Source organism: Squalius cephalus (genome assembly GCF_949319135.1).
Source record: "Squalius cephalus genome assembly, chromosome: 2".
In the NCBI taxonomy this organism is placed as follows: domain Eukaryota; kingdom Metazoa; phylum Chordata; class Actinopteri; order Cypriniformes; family Leuciscidae; genus Squalius; species Squalius cephalus.
Window position 1 is genome coordinate 16,722,836 of NC_137123.1, and position 16,762 is coordinate 16,739,597.

Here is a 16,762-nt window from a genome sequence, read left to right on the forward strand (position 1 = left end):
CCCCCATAATTATGTTCACAAGTATTGTAAAGTCTTATGGAATCCTTAAAGGGACATGGTGATGGAAAAATATATATATATATATGAGATGGTAGGAAAAATTATGTAAATGCTTTTGCATTCTCTCCCATATGTTTTGTGTTCCCCAAGAAACTTTGCATTTGCTCACAAAACCTTTGCATTCCCTTGCAAAATGTTGGTCTTACCCCAAGAAATTTTGCATTCACTTGCAAAACTTTTGCCTTCCCTTGAGAAACTTTGCGTTCACTTGCAAAGCTTTTGAGTTCTTTGCGAGTTTCTTGGGCGAGTGCAAAAGTTTTGTGAGTAAATGCAAAGATAGATAAAATAAAAGTTTTTTTTTCTCCCATCTCATATTTTTCCATCACCATGTCCCTAAGCGTAAAATGCACAATGCAATAGATTTCAGACCACAGGAAGAGCTGGTGAGGAAGAAGCCAAAACTTTACCACTTGACAAGTCCAGTTATTTAAGCTTTTTGAGTTAATGTAATAAGGAAAAGAAAAGCACTCCAGTTTTTGATTTGATTGTTTATGATAAAGTGACAGTATTTAAAAGCCCTCAGCAGCAGCAACACAATGATATTAGGCACAGTAATATATATTTAGACAGAAATGGAAACATTCACAGTATTACAGCAATAAACTAAAGTGTCTTAATGCACAAACTCCCTCTGTTAAAAGTCATTAGACATTTAATAAACTCACACAGATACCGCCACCATCATATTGACCTCATTACCAGAGGTATGGAAACCATCAGGCTGTTGTGTTTGTAAGTAATGCAGTTGGAGGAAGCTAGAGCGAGTCTGTTGGTCCGTGTGTGTTTTTAAGCACAGTCTGCGAAGTACTTTGAGGGAACGACAGAGCGACACTCCTTCACCATCAGCGTCTCCAAACTGTAACACACCAAAGACAATCACACATTGAACATTCAGGCCTGATTATATTGTTCAAGCCTCAAACGCATTTGTATTTTGTATTATTCTGTATTGTTGAATTTGATAGTTTTGTAGTAATTATGTTGTATTTTTTACATTATATTGTTGAATGTTGAATATGTATCTGCCATGTAATAGCCTGTGAGGCTGATATGGCAATGCATTTAACTACAATAACTACATTTAGGATTTCACATGATTTGTACAACTATACTTGAACCAGTGAAACTACAAACTTACATATTATTAACATCAGTGGGCTTCTTTTTGGGTTTAGGTTCCCTGTTGAGAAATAACACACGTAATATTTACGGTTTCAGTTCTTTTAAAATTTGTGTAAATATTTTTTTTTTATCATGCGATTCTTATCATACCAAAGCCTGCTTTGAATTAATATTTTAAACACCATTGGTAACTAAAGCAAGCCTGTGTTTGAGCTTGTGTGAACTTACATGCTGTTCATCAGGGTCTTCAGGCAGGCGATGTCATTGCTGATGTCGTCATCAGTCAAAGCTTTTGTGCAATAAAAAAGAAGGAAAAAGAATTCAAAAACAGAATTCAAAAACACTGAAAACTGAAAAACATTCAGATTTTCAACGCAGAAATTAAAAACACGATGTGGTTCATGATCAATGCAGGTCTTAAGTGCTACATTTGATTTGCAGTTTTGCCTCTTTGGCTGTGTTTACACCTGGTAATAAGATGCACTTTGGTTGATCGGATCACAAGTGGACGACACTAAATCCAGGTGTAAACGGGGTCTAAAACGTTTTGAGCTTTACCACCACTTCCAGAGGAAGTTGAAAACAAAGTCAACCGGATTGCTTTCGCTTTTCATGTGGTCGAACGTGTTCAAACAGCCACAAAAGACCGTCTTCTCTCCGTCTACTGATCTAATGCGTGAACATTATGGGAAGAGCTCTAGTCAGACGGGGTTTAAACTGTCGGCTGGAGAATCAAGTTTGGTTTGAAGATGAAAAACGTATCAATCACAATGTTCTCTCATCATTCCTGATTTCTAACACACACTCACAGCGTTCGGCTGATCTTGCGGCTGTCAGAGCAGAAACTAAAGCTGATGATCTCCGTGTGTTTTTCCGTTGTCTCCGGTCATGTTCAAATGTAAATTGTGAGAGCTAATTTCATCCATTAGATCGAAATATCTAAAAAAAAAAAAGACCCTACATTTACCCGCCTATAGACCCTCCCCTTGAAGAAATCAGGACAGAAGTGGACAAAAGAGACGGGTTAAAACACCAGGTGTGAACGGGGATGTGTCTCCCTCGTCTACTTGTGATCCGATCGACCAAAACACATCTTAAAGGAGTAAACAGGGCCTTAAACTCACCAGAGCAGCTCATGTTGCAGACATTGAGTGACGGGATCATGCCGGAATCACAGGCCAGCTGATCACTGAGCTGAAACACGCCATACAGCTGCCCGAAAACTTTGGCAGTAGCATTCAGGTGTGGAGGCTTGGTCTCATGGCCGGACCCCTGTGGTCCTTCAGTGGGGGCCTGTGCGTGAGGCTTGGGTGGGGCTTGTGTGTGAGGCTTGGGTGGGGCTTGTGGTGGGGCTTGTGGTGGGGCTTGTGTCTGGGGGTTGTGTGGGGCTTTTGTCTGAGGCTTGGGTGGGCTTCCAGATTTAGCTTGAGGTGGAGCTTGAGCCGGTTTATTCTCCTTATTGTTGACCGTGATGGCTTTGACGGAGCTGGTGTTGAAGGCTGAGCTGTTGGCCTTGCAGACAACTGCCACAGAAAGGAAGAAAGAAAGACATAAATGACATAAAACATGGCAGTTTGGCATTCTGAAGACGGAGAGAAAAGCTGAAAGAAAAATGTCTCACGTCTAGCGATGAGATTGTCCACGGTTATTTTGTCTCCCATGGCCGTAATCTGCTGAAACTGAGCAGCGTCCAGCTGTGCCTTCAGCTCACATTTACTGAGAATCCGTCCCTCAGTCGCACTGGACACCAGCAGAACCAGAGCCAACGCCGACAACATCTTCACTGGGAGAACGCTCTTCATCTCTGATATCTGGAGTAGAGGAGAGGTTAAACACATTAGATAAATCCAGAGAACTCTGATTACATCTTCAAGTAAAGACAAGAACAGATCAACAGTATTCAATTCTTTTTGATTTGCAAGTTTATAGCTGAATTGGGGGTAATATAATTTTTTTTACATTTTTTTAGGTCTTATCATGCACAAAAAAACATCTTTATTTATATAGATTTAATAGATTAAAACTCAAATATTAACTAGTTTTTGACATAATATAATTCAGCAGAAGCTTTCATCAAAGGTGAAAATTTTTTTTTTCAATGTATATATATTTTTAATTATTATAAATATTATCACCAAAGTCAGTCTCAACAATATATATATATATATTTTTACAATAATCAGCTGGGAACATCTAATTATTAATTTGAGCAAAAAACATGAAATAAAGTAGAATTGAAGAACAGAATTGTCAAGTGTCTTACCAGACGTTCTGTTGAAATGATGCTTGTTTGAGGATCTTCTTCTCAAGTGTCAGTGTTTTTCTGTACTGTGGTCCATCTTATATATGTTCCAGTGACCTCTACCTGTGCGGTTGGTCCATCCCATCATCACGAGCAGATCGTATTACTGTGATGTCATTCTTAAACAGATTGGAAGAAAATCACAAATGCTTGCCAGGGTGTTTAGGTTGTTATCTTTGTCATTTTTATTTATTTGTTTGCTCTGTTTTCGCCCTGTGATTTCAGTTCTGTGAGTTTTGAAGCTGATGTTTTGTTGCTTGAGCCTTTGAGCTGTTTGTCTTTGGATTATGACAACACACACACACACACACACACACACACACACACACACACACACACACACACACACACACACACACACACACACACACACACACACACACACACACACACACACACACACACACACACACTCATCTTCAGAGTCACATCTCATATAATAGAGGACAGTGTGTCTCTCTAAAGCCCTGAATCTTTACTCTGTTTTGTTTGGGTGGATCTGAAGTGCTGACGATGGTTTTGGTCTAATTAAAGGATCATTTAATTTCAAATCATTTGAAAGTTTTAAATCAAACATGATCTTCTGCATTGTCACACCAGATGGGTTTCATTATCCAGAGTTTGTTCTCAGGAAACTTAGATATATTTGTCGCTTTTTCCATGCAACTTTGCATATGGCATGCTGATCATTACATTTCAAACACTTGTGTTTAAGATAGAAAAGGCTAACTGTTTTATAAAAGCTTTATTTTTTTAACTTCAGATGCTTTACTGGTTCAGTATGACAAACTTTAGGTGGAAATTGTCACCATTTCAGTCAGTATCTTAATCTAAATCTCTGAGCTGCGCTGTGAGGGTTATTTGCGTGTATTCAAATAGTGCACAAATACTGTGGGGAAAAGGCTTGCTTTGACCTTTTCCCTGTTGGTTTCCAGCATGTAAATATGAATTCCACGTGGCACAGGACAAACAGTAAACGTGATAAAAGAATAAACAATTTTGTAAGCATAATTTCATCGATTATTTCTCATATTTCTTGTGAATATGCAATCACCTCCTTTTAAAATGTTATTTTATTATATAAAATCAAGTCAAGTCACGTTTATTTATATTGCGCTTTTTACAATACAGATTGTTTCAAAGCAGCGTTACAGAGATAACAGGAAAATAATGCAAAAAAGTTTGTTTCCAGAAGAAAATAGCGTCACAGTCCAGCTAAAGTAAGTTCAGTGATGTTTCCTTTTTTGTTTTTAAAAAGTTATTAATTTAGTTCATTTATATATATATATATACAGTACAGGCCAAAAGTTTGGACACATTACTATTTTTAATGTTTTTGAAAGAAGTTTCTTCTGCTCATCAAGCCTGCATTTATTTGATCAAAAATACAGAAAAAAATGTAATATATTATTACAATTTAAAATAATTGGTTTTCAATTTATTATACTTTAAATTATCATTTATTTCGGTGATGCAAAGCTGAATTTTCAGGATCATTACTCCAGTCTTCAGTGTCACATGTGACATCCAGTCAATCACATGATCCTTTAGAAATCATTCTAATGTTCTGATTTATCATGAGTGTTGGAAACAGTTCTGCTGCCTATTACATTTGATGAATAAAAGGTTAAAAAGAACTGCATTTATTCAAAATAATTTTTTTTTTTTTAATATAAATCTTCTTTATTATCACTTTTTATCAATTTAACACATCCTTGCTGAATAAAATTATTGATTTATTTAAAAAAAAATAAAGAAAAAAATTACTGACCCCAAATTACTGACCAGTAGTGTATATTGTTGTTATAAAAGATTTCTATCTTGAAAACATTTGCTTCTTTTTTTTTCTTTTCTTTTTTCTTTTTCTTTTTTTTATTCATCAAAGTATCCTAAAAAAGTATCACAGGTTATGAAAAGATATTAAGCAGCAGACCTGTTTCCAACTTTGATAATGAATCATCATATTAGAATGATTTCTAAAGGATCATTTGATAGACTGGAGTAATGATCCTGAAAATTCACTTTATTTATATAGCGCTTTTTACTATACAGATTGTGTCAAAGCAGCGCTACAGAGATAACAGGAAAATAATGCACAAAGTTTGTTTCTAGAAGAAAATAGCGTCACAGTCCAGCTTAAGTAAGTTCAGTGATGGTTAATTTTTGTTGTAAAAAAAGTTATTCATTTAGTTCATTTATATATATATAGCCGCTCTGTAATGTCATTGTCCAGCTCAGTTCAGTTCTCATAAAATAGTGTCAATGCTGGCAAATCAATACTATTGTTGAATATTAAAGGTGCTCTAAGCCAGTGGTTCTCAACTCCAGTCCTCGGGACCCGCTGCTCTGCACATTTTGTATGTCTCCCTTATTTAACACACCTGAATCAGATCATCAGCTCGTTAAGAGAGACTCCATGAACTGAATTGAGTGTGTCAGATAAGAGAGACATACAAAATGTGCAGAGCAACGGGTCCCGAGGACTGGAGTTGAGAACCACTGCTCTAAGCGATGTCACGCGTTTTTTAGGCCAAAACATTTTTTGTCACATACAGCAAACATCTCCTCACTATCCGCTAGCTGCCTGTCCCCTGAACACACTGTGAAAAAATGTGTGTAGACAGCCCAGGCTCCACAAACGGGAAGAAAAATAAACTGGCCCAGCCTGGACCACGAAACATAACAAACAGGGTTCCAGCCAATAACCGACTAGAATGATTTGGATTTGGGGGGGGTTAGTGCGCGTGCACATGAAGGGGGGTGTGGGGAGTGGAGGAGAGAGAAGCGTGAAGAGGGAAGTTAGCTAGAGGAGAGATGTCCTAGACAACAACAACGACTAATGTTAAAAAGTTATATTCTTTTGATATGGCCGACACACGACCAAAGAGACGACGTTCCGATGAACAAAGAATAGGGAAAAGGAGAAGGAATGCGCGAAGTCCCAAATTTACACCGGAAAAGTGTTAAAAAGGTGACGAGAACTCCGCCAGCAGAAGGGCTTCCAATCCGACATTCAGGTGGCTCTGTTTTTGCTGGACAGGGGGGTAAATCCAGTTTGTTTTTTCTAAATGGTTCATGACTGTTTCAAGAAGCACGGAAGGGAGGGGGAGGGGATGGGATGAGGAGAAGGGAGGGTCGAGCTAGCCTACGTTTTGTTTGACAATACTTTGAACGTCAACAAGAAGTGACGTCACCCAACATCACTTAGAGCACCTTTAAATGTCCCCAACTAAGCAAGCCACAGGCAAAAAATCCAACAGTGGCAAGAAACCAAAACTCACTCAGTGACAAAATGGAGAAAAAAAAACCTTGGGAGAAATCAGGCTCAGTCGGGGGGCCAGTTCTCCTCTGGCCAACGAACAAACAGTGAATGATTATGATTTAGGCAGCATTACAGGTCAGAAGTCAGATTGCAGGGCTCGACAATAACGACTGCCTAATGGTCTGACACAATGACTTCTGACCTGTAATGCTGCCTGAATCCAAAGAGCATACTGTGTACAAAGCAGTTAACATGATCAATGCCACTAATTTGCTTATGTAATATAAGTAATGTAATATGTCTCTGCTAATGGGAGGAACGGGCGTTGCACAATGGATTTGGTTAAATAGAGTTTATTTTTTTATTGTGAGTCATTATGAAGCTTGAGGCAGGTGCTCAGACACAAGACCATAAAACAGAGGCAACACGAAAATAAATGTTTTGCGCCCTCCAAAAAACGACTAAAACATCTACTAACATTTTTTATTTTATTTAAATGCTGTAAAAAAAATAATAGAGAAAGATGGTGTAGTGGCGACGTCCACAAGTTAACTACTAGACCATGTAAAACTCCTAGACCAAACTAAATCCTGACTTCTTGGATGGTATACACTTGCTTTGTAATGAACAAAACGTTTGTGTAAAACTCAAATGAGAAATTTGTATCTGTGTGACTTTTACTGCACAAGATTTGCAGCATGGTTGTTAGGGTTAGGACACAAATATTCAATCCAGAAAGGCTTTCAACCTTTCACTCATGCAAACTTTGATTTATTGATGTTTTTATTGTGAAGACAGACTTAGACAAGGAACTCTTTTATGAATATCGTTTTATTTGCATTCTGGGGTATACTATTGTACATGCAGAAGCAACTAAATTGTAGCTATTTTGAGAACATTTTCCAGGCACATTTTGACAAGTGCAACTGAAGACATGTAGAAGTCTGAGAACATAATGCATACGCATGTGAACAGCAGTTCCTCAGTGCAAGACTTTTCAGATTAACAAACGCCAAAGAGGTTTTGAAGCACTGCAACCCTCAAGTGTTGGGTTTATTACAGTAATGCATGAGGATGAAGCTGGACAGAAGAAACACTGAATGTGTTAGACACACACAGCAAAGTACAGCAAGGGATTGACATTGCGGCACTCCTTCACGTACAACATGTGCTTCCTGAAAGACAATAAACACAAACTTGTAAAACAAGCTTTACAAATTGTATACTTTATTGCTATAGCCTATCTTATTTTTGTAAATGCTACTGTTAACTCAGGAGCACCCAGTTTATGTAATTTACATAAGCAATTGTGACTAACAATTGACTCCAGTTCAGTTTGACTTTATCATGCTGCTTAATGAGATGCTCTTATAAATATTAGAAACCATAAATCAAAAATGCATATTTTCAGATATATGTTTTGATATATATTTCCAAAACGTCTAAATATATTGCTAATGTTGATGAAAATATATAAGTTTTAGGTACTTTCACCATACATTTATTTTGTCCAGAAGATATTTATTTAATATTTAAGCTAAATGTATTTTTACTTTGAAAAATGTGCTTCCCTAAACCTCTAAGCTTTCAGGTATTGATTAAAATATAAATATATTAATAATCAGTTTTTCTCTTGACTCGTGTAATCTTTCAGTTGTTTGACTTACTTCTTGGGCCGAGGAGCGAAGACTGGAGCAGGGCTGTAAGAAAACAGGACCAGGAATATTATTAATTTTGAATATGCTTCTGTTACTTGTTAAATTATTTGTAAAAATACATTTGTTTATTTTATTTTAGTTATATTAGAATGTTCCACAATGAAAACGTTTGGCGATTTGCAATTAAAATGCATTGCTATTAAAATCAATTTAGCAGATTTGAAGCAACAGCGACTTTTGGCAATGCTCTAAAATTGAGCTAAGTCATGCAAATGAGTGGTGCCTACTAATGGGAGCCTAGACTGTGATCATGTGATTAGCAAGACCCTGCAACTGTTATAATTGACTACTGATTTGTAGATGTGAGAAGTTGACAACTTACGCATTGGTCACGCTGTCCAACAGTTTCTTCAGGCAGGTGATGTCATCCCTGATGTCATCATCAATCAGAGCTGTAGGAGACAAAATTTGCGAGACGTCACTCAAAGATGATCTACAATGATTCTGAAATTGTGATCAAACTGGGCTATTGTGTAAATTGGGTCAATCAACACAAGCTGACAGCAATTCATAACTATTTTAGGTTTTGGTGTATTGTTCGTATTGTATGAATTCGTACAATCACATTCTTACATTTTTCTACAATCTGCCTAGTTAGGTTTAGGGTGGAGCTTCATGCTCACTTTTGTCTAAAAATGTTGTTTTTGTACAAATCACATTGTGCAAGTGTACACACAAGATTGAATCTAATTGGTTTTCAATTACATTTGTGACCAGTCACATGAGACGTCACTCAAACTTGACATACTGAAATTGTGATGAAACTATAGGCTAGCTGCTTTTCCACTATCGGGCCGTACGGTAAGGAAAGCTTCCAGTTATATTTCCACTTGAGCTTGGTTACAAACTGTTCTCGGCACGGAATTCTCGCCGTTCTGATAGAATGCGTGATGTCGCCACTCATGATTGGTCACTTCTTGTCTGTTGCTCGGCTACCAGTTTCTCTGTAGATGGCCAAACGCGCTATTTGAGCGAAGTTAACGCAACACAAGTTAATAATAAAATGAAAAGAAAGATCTGATCATCTTCAATAAAGCAGTTATTTACATCTCATATCGTCTGTAAACTCTTGCGTCACCAATGCAATGACTGACGCATTTGTATTACATTAGAAAATAGCTCTGTTATCAGCTCCACAGTGGAAAATGAATCCATATCCGTACCGGCTGGACCGGATCGGCACAGAATAGAACGGTAAAGCAAAGAGAACGGTTTGGAAAAGCAGCTTATGCTAATTTCTATATAGAATCTATTAACACAGTCTTATAATCACTATTTCACTATTTTACATTTTTTTGTGAACTGGTGGCTAATTTCTATGAATTTGTACGTATCTCATCTGTATGTTTTCATACAGTCTGCTCAGGTTTAGGGGTGGAGCGTCACGCTTAGTTTTAAAGTCCCCCTGTAGTCAACAACATTAAAGCTTTATTTTCACCACAGGGGGACTTTTAAAAAAAGTATGCGTTCAAATCGTGCGAACCTTGTAAATCGCCACCTTGTAAAATAGTTAAGTTTTCTCATGAGAAAGAATGTATCATGTGACTCACCACTGCAGTCGATGCGGCAGATGTTCAGACTCTGTCCGGATCCGGAATTGCACGCCACCTGATCGCTCAGCTGGAAGATCCCAAACAGTTTTGTGGAAACTCTGTTGTTTTCGCTGGAATCCTCCTCTGAACTGTCACCAAACAGGCTATGGGGATTCCTGTCTCGCCCCCCACCGGGGGATCTCTTTCCTCTTCCACCGGGACGGCCCTGACCAGGTCTTCCTCCTGGTCTTTCATTGGGTCGCTGTGCTGGTCTGGGACGGGAATCTGCTGGAGATCCGATGGCGGTGACCAGGTTGGTGTTGAACTTTGACACACGTTCAACAGAACAAACGACTGAAAGAGAGACAGAAACACCCTTTGCTTACATTTGTACCATTGCTAGAATTCAACTCGCAGTGTTCACTCTCTTAAACTTACTTTTGGCGATGAGGCCCAAGTCTACAGTCCCATTTCCAGGCGCAGTCCCATTTCCAGGTACAATTCCAGGCAAACTTCCAGTCACATTTCCAACAACACCTCCGGTCACGACTCCAACCCCAGAAGTGACACTTCCAGTCCCATTTCCAACAACACCTCCGGTCACGTCTCCAACCCCAGAAGTGACACTTCCAGTCCCATTTCCAACAACACCTCCGGTCACGACTCCAACTCCAGAAGTGACACTTCCAGGCCCACTTCCTCCCTGATTTCCTCCCAGACCCGCCTCGAGTTGAGCCTTCAGCTCACATTTACTGAGAATCCGTCCCTCAGTCGCACTGGACACCAGCAGAACCAGAGCCAACGCCAACAACATCTTCACTGAGAGAACGCTCTTCATCTGTGATATCTGGAGGTTAAACACAGAGACAATGAATAAGTCCAAAGAAACAATCCTAATCTGCAGTTTAACTTAGTCTATTCTCTTCAAACTGTGTCAATCAAATGCTTGCAATGAAGGAACCTAACAATCAATAATTAGCAACCTTCTAGGTTCAGAAAAAATGTGCAAAAATTGTACCCTTAGGTTATCACTGGGGTAGTGTCCTCAAAAAGGTACATCTTTGTACCTTATTTACCCCTAAATGTTCATAGTAGTACCTTAATAGTACATATTATTATTACTTTAAGACATAATGCACACTGTATAATTTAGGGGTAGATAAGGTAAAAAGACGTACCTTTTTGAGGATACTGCCCCAGTGACAACCTAAGGGTACAATTTTTGCACATTTTTTCTGACAATGTTTCAAGCTTGGTTGGTCAAGCCCATCAGGCTATTTAAACATTTTTTTTTTTTTTTTGGTCTAGACTAGAGGAACACTCATGCAACTAAACACTTTGCATTAGATCTTCTACAACCAAATGGCTTATTATTACTGTTGCATATTTTAACCATAGTTATAAAACATGAAGCATTTTTATAGCCTAGTAGATAAATGAGAGCAATATTTACTGGTAAAGCATTTTATTGTAAAGAGAGTTCAGAAGTGATTTTTACCAGAGAGCCTATTGTCTGTTGTAGATGTAGATGTAGATCTAGTCTTCACTCTTGCTTCAGTCTGGTGTTTGTTTCCACCGTTCGCTGTGGACTGAATGCATGAGTGTGGGGATTTTTATACTAAACTAACATGATGAGCTCACCGCTTTGAAAACTCACTTAACCTGTTGAAAAAACATTACATTACTTGGATTCCAAAGACAAATGGCATGTATTGCTTCATCATTTTGAAATCCGGTGTGTTATGTAACATTACACTCAGGTGAAGGTGAGTCAGGTTTTGCCTCGTCACTTTTTCCTCTCACCATTTCAACTATTTTTAAACTGTGACCATGTGATTATGAGGTCTTTGTTGTGCTATATACACACATGTTCCTTCAGCCTTTGACCAGCGGCCCTGCAAATAAATAAGCAATTTCAATATTTTTTATTTTACTTTTTAATTTGAAAAAATATCATTGACCCCATAATATTTTATTTTAATTCAGTTCAATTGGGTTCTAAATAGAATTATTGGGTTCTTGACTGAATTTTAAAGAACCCTTCATGCCAAAAAGGTTCTATATAAGGAGAAATGTCTTAATTGATTGCATAATACATTCATGTTTAATGGGTTATTTCAATGTATAAAGTATTATAAAGTATGTTTATGAGCTGTTTAATTCATAAAATTGAATCCAAATTAAAAATGAATAAAACAAAATTAATTAATTACAAATAAATCCACAAAATGATCCCATCTAAAATGTTCTATATATGAAAAACAAAAACAAAGTTTTGGTGTGCTGTGGAATAATTTGAATTGAAAAAAGAAATTAACCCATGACACTTCTCTTGCATTACATGTTTTTTTGCGATGATATTAAATGATTCATTGTTAAATTTGTAGGTTGAATATCAATGCAAAAATGTCTAATGGTGTAAAATAACTTAAATTTAACTTAAACTTAACACATTATTCACAGTCCATATCTTTGTACTTCACAAGACAGAAATCTGGAAAAAAATCCCTGAATTTAATGAATTATTTTAAATAACAAAAAGTATAAACATAATAAAATACTGATAATGATGTTATCCAAAAGAAACGTAGTCAAAAATACTTTTATGATTATACACTCTTAAATATGATGTCAGAAAGATGACAAGCCACAACATAAATTCATTTATCTTTTCTGATTTACTAAAATGTACTGTAGTGGTAATGAACTGGGAAAGTCCAGACATGAATGGTGGGTGGACTGGTATCACACACACCTGTGGTTGGATTACTATTATGTATTTTCAGCTGGACTGCCACATAGTTTCGGCAGTCTTGTCTGGAGTAGTTTTGTCTAGAGTATTCAAATGCGCAATACTATGATTCATTTCTCTATAAAGACTGTCAATCTATGTTCAGTTGTGCAAAATGCATATATATGCAGACCATGTACGTGTCCCAAAAATATATATTTTTGAAGTGAAAAGTATTTTAAACTGTGTACAAAGTGGCCCAAAAAGTATCTGGACCCTTAAATGATCAACACCCAACTTCACTGCATTAGATACAAAACATCAAGCCAAGTCTTATCTACTTACTCTGTTATTTTTAACCAGCTGGTCTGAGCAAATTTTTTTGTGAATGCATAAAGGTCATCATATTAGCATATAAATGTTTCACAAAGTTTCACAAAACTTATGTTCATTTTATATTGTACAACATTTTTGTTTTATATTTTGAGATCTTACAAAAAAATTAAATGAAAATTTTTATGTGTGCTATATTTCTTTTAAAAATACCACTTGTTTTGAATGCATATGTGTGTGTGTATATACACTCACCTAAAGGATTATTAGGAACACCTGTTCAATTTCTCATTAATGCAATTATCTAATCAACCAATCACATGGCAGTTGCTTCAATGCATTTAGGAGTGTGGTCCTGGTCAAGACAATCTCCTGAACTCCAAACTGAATGTCAGAATGGGAAAGAAAGGTGATTTAAGCAATTTTGAGCGTGGCATGGTTGTTGGTGCCAGACGGGCCGGTCTGAGTATTTCACAATCTGCTCAGTTACTGGGATTTTCACGCACAACCATTTCTAGGGTTTACAAAGAATGGTGTGAAAAGGGAAAAACATCCAGTATGCGGCAGTCCTGTGGGCGAAAATGCCTTGTTGATGCTAGAGGTCAGAGGAGAATGGGCCGACTGATTCAAGCTGATAGAAGAGCAACTTTGACTGAAATAACCACTCGTTACAACCGAGGTATGCAGCAAAGCATTTGTGAAGCCACAACACGCACAACCTTGAGGCGGATGGGCTACAACAGCAGAAGACCCCACCGGGTACCACTCATCTCCACTACAAATAGGAAAAAGAGGCTACAATTTGCACGAGCTCACCAAAATTGGACAGTTGAAGACTGGAAAAATGTTGCCTGGTCTGATGAGTCTCGATTTCTGTTGAGACATTCAGATGGTAGAGTCAGAATTTGGCGTAAACAGAATGAGAACATGGATCCATCATGCCTTGTTACCACTGTGCAGGCTGGTGGTGGTGGTGTAATGGTGTGGGGGATGTTTTCTTGGCACACTTTAGGCCCCTTAGTGCCAATTGGGCATCGTTTAAATGCCACGGCCTACCTGAGCATTGTTTCTGACCATGTCCATCCCTTTATGACCACCATGTACCCATCCTCTGATGGCTACTTCCAGCAGGATAATGCACCATGTCACAAAGCTCGAATCATTTCAAATTGGTTTCTTGAACATGACAATGAGTTCACTGTACTAAAATGGCCCCCACAGTCACCAGATCTCAACCCAATAGAGCATCTTTGGGATGTGGTGGAACGGGAGCTTCGTGCCCTGGATGTGCATCCCACAAATCTCCATCAACTGCAAGATGCTATCCTATCAATATGGGCCAACATTTCTAAAGAATGCTTTCAGCACCTTGTTGAATCAATGCCACGTAGAATTAAGGCAGTTCTGAAGGCGAAAGGGGGTCAAACACAGTATTAGTATGGTGTTCCTAATAATCCTTTAGGTGAGTGTAGTTATACACATATGAGAACTTGTGTGATCAGTATGCGAGTATCCTAGCAAACACAGGTTATGTTTTGTCTTATTGATTAATCTTTATTTAATTTCTGTACCTGAAAACTACTATTAGATGCCTAAATAACCTGAAAAGCACTGTTTATTTCATTTGTATTTTTGCTCTATTGTTTTTATTTGTGCTGTTGCTTGTAGTTAGATAATTTGTTCTTATTTTCTTTTTTTTATTTGACAGTAGTCCTTTTTACCCTGAACAGAGCACATACAAAACCGTACCGAAACCATGATACAAACCGAACCGTCAATAATTTGAACCTATATATATATATATATATATATATATATATATATATATATGAGAGTTTTCCTTGAAAACGTGCTTGTGCTTCTTTAGAATAAATTACACTTTTATCTTGACATTCCCACATTTTGTGTGAGTGACTTAAGTGTCCAAATACTTTTGCATCCACTTTATTTTCATTTGGATCAGTTATTAAATTGCTTAAATATATTGAATTATGCAGAAATGATCCAGGTTCAGCATCACGCACACCCTCATCACACCATGTCAAATCTGGTGAGAGAACAATGAACCTATCAGTTGAAGAACATGATCACGAGTTATGACGCAAGTATCGGATATCAGAGAAGACTGGAGCTGTTTGACAATAGTCTGAAACCGATAAACGTGAATTGTTCAGTGTCTCTATAGTGTGGGATCATTTTACAGGAAGTGAAGAGAGTCCAGAAGAGTTTGAGCTATTTTTGATGTGAACATAAGATGAATATCAGCATGACTCAGACATTTAGATGTTGACACACATGCCAACAAGGACGTCAGTCTCTCACTGCTGTGATTATCTGATATCTAATAGTTAAATATGATTAGATATGTTTCCCACACAACATCCTTTGTCAAATAAAGGTTCAAATGCAGGTGGAGATTATTGCTCATTTGTTAGTCCTCATTTGTTTGATCATCTAATGAATTGCATTGGGATATATAAATATTTAAATAGTTTCTGTATTTAACCAATGAGATTATGCCATTCTAATGTCATACTTTGAAGTAAATCTAAACAAACAACAGCTTGGATTAGTCACCTTAACGTAATCACACATATCTTCACAAAACAAAACTCTTTTATATCATTCACATTTTATTCTATGATTCAGTGTACTACTTTCACTGTTTTAAGGCTGATCATTGCAGACATGCATGAAGTAATGTCTTTGTGGCTTTCAGGTTCTGGTTGCGTGCCAGTGGAAAAGTACTAAACGCATGTTTTACATGACGGCTCTGACAGATCTGCTGTGTCATTGTGTGATCACATTCCACCAGGAAGATTTGTTCCTCAAACGAAAGGTTCTGATTATGGTTTTGATAGCAGCTTCATGTGTTTTGGGTCAGATAGAGGTGCTGATCATCTCCTCGGTGTGTCTCCAGTGGGCCTGGATGTGAACTCGGCGTGAACTTCTGGACATCAGTGCCTGTGTAAAAACAGCACAAAATATCACCGTAAAGTTCACAGACCGCCCTTTATAATGGCATGAGTCGGTTTGTCGTTTCATCCGCTTTAAGCAGCTAAATTCCTTTATGTTTCAGAGCATTTCATGCATTGTGCGTACATTGTTGGCTTGTCATGTTGATGGAGATCGGCACACTTGCAGGTACAGTGATTTTATGGCATGTGTGTTTCCTTAGCATAACCATTTCTATCAGTGTCTGTGAAAACAAACAATTTGTTAAAGAAATAATTCACCCCAAAATAAAATATCATCATTTACCCACCATCGTGTTTTTCCATATATGCTACTATTTTATTCTGGGTTACACAAAAGGAGAGTTTTCCTTAAAGCTGTTCAAAGTGACTACAGGCCGTCAATAAAGGAAGAAAAAAACGTAACTAAAAATTAATTTTTTAAAATTCTAAGTCGGAAGAAAAATCCACTTGGTATTAACTCTAAAATCCAATCATTCATGCAAAATTATTATGCAGCTTTCAAATCAGTGTTATCATAGAGATATGATAGTTTCATAGAGATACTATTATAGTTTAATTTAAGTTTCAAATTATTATTCTTTTTTTTATAGTTAAAAGTTTTAGTAATTTTGTTGTATTAATATTTTTTGTAAATATGTCTGTAGTTTTTGTTGTTTTAGAGTTTATTAATCATCAGGTTAAACCTAAAAAAAAAAAGAGAGAGAGAAATGTAGCCTTGATGACT

At 37.2% G+C, this 16,762-nt stretch overlaps 2 protein-coding genes across 2 annotated transcripts; both read right to left on the minus strand.

Moving 5' to 3' along the window:
- Window positions 1-538: 538 nt before the first annotated feature.
- On the minus strand, window positions 539-3,499 carry LOC307153549 (uncharacterized protein). Its single transcript, XM_079863074.1, has 6 exons — window positions 3,446-3,499; window positions 2,804-2,993; window positions 2,307-2,705; window positions 1,411-1,471; window positions 1,199-1,240; window positions 539-916 (listed from the first exon to the last, which is right to left on the minus strand). Exons 2-6 carry the CDS (start codon window positions 2,982-2,984, stop codon window positions 847-849), a joined length of 753 nt encoding a protein of 250 aa, XP_079719200.1. The 5' UTR covers window positions 2,985-2,993; window positions 3,446-3,499; the 3' UTR covers window positions 539-846.
- A 3,587-nt stretch (window positions 3,500-7,086) lies between these two features.
- On the minus strand, window positions 7,087-11,577 carry LOC307153543 (uncharacterized protein). Its single transcript, XM_079863059.1, has 7 exons — window positions 11,495-11,577; window positions 11,175-11,203; window positions 10,435-10,843; window positions 10,015-10,350; window positions 8,787-8,856; window positions 8,414-8,446; window positions 7,087-7,921 (listed from the first exon to the last, which is right to left on the minus strand). The coding sequence occupies exons 3-7, from the start codon at window positions 10,832-10,834 to the stop codon at window positions 7,852-7,854; spliced, it is 909 nt and encodes a 302-aa protein (XP_079719185.1). The 5' UTR covers window positions 10,835-10,843; window positions 11,175-11,203; window positions 11,495-11,577; the 3' UTR covers window positions 7,087-7,851.
- Between the last annotated feature and the right edge of the window lie 5,185 nt (window positions 11,578-16,762).

What these genes read in the sequence shown, in the direction of transcription:
- LOC307153549 (XM_079863074.1), bottom strand. Translation starts at nt 2,984, where the DNA reads ATGAAGAGCGTTCTCCCAGTGAAGATGTTGTCGGCGTTGGCTCTGGTT. An exon ending in GGACAATCTCATCGCTAGAC is followed by an intron (nt 2,706 to 2,803) that starts GTGAGACATTTT and finishes TTTCTGTGGCAG; the next exon opens with TTGTCTGCAAGGCCAACAGC. An exon ending in AAGACCCTGATGAACAGCAT is followed by an intron (nt 1,241 to 1,410) that starts GTAAGTTCACAC and finishes ATTTCTCAACAG; the next exon opens with GGAACCTAAACCCAAAAAGA.
- LOC307153543 (XM_079863059.1), bottom strand. Translation starts at nt 10,834, where the DNA reads ATGAAGAGCGTTCTCTCAGTGAAGATGTTGTTGGCGTTGGCTCTGGTT. An exon ending in CTGCCGCATCGACTGCAGTG is followed by an intron (nt 8,857 to 10,014) that starts GTGAGTCACATG and finishes TGTCTCCTACAG; the next exon opens with CTCTGATTGATGATGACATC. An exon ending in TTGGACAGCGTGACCAATGC is followed by an intron (nt 8,447 to 8,786) that starts GTAAGTTGTCAA and finishes GTTTTCTTACAG; the next exon opens with CCCTGCTCCAGTCTTCGCTC.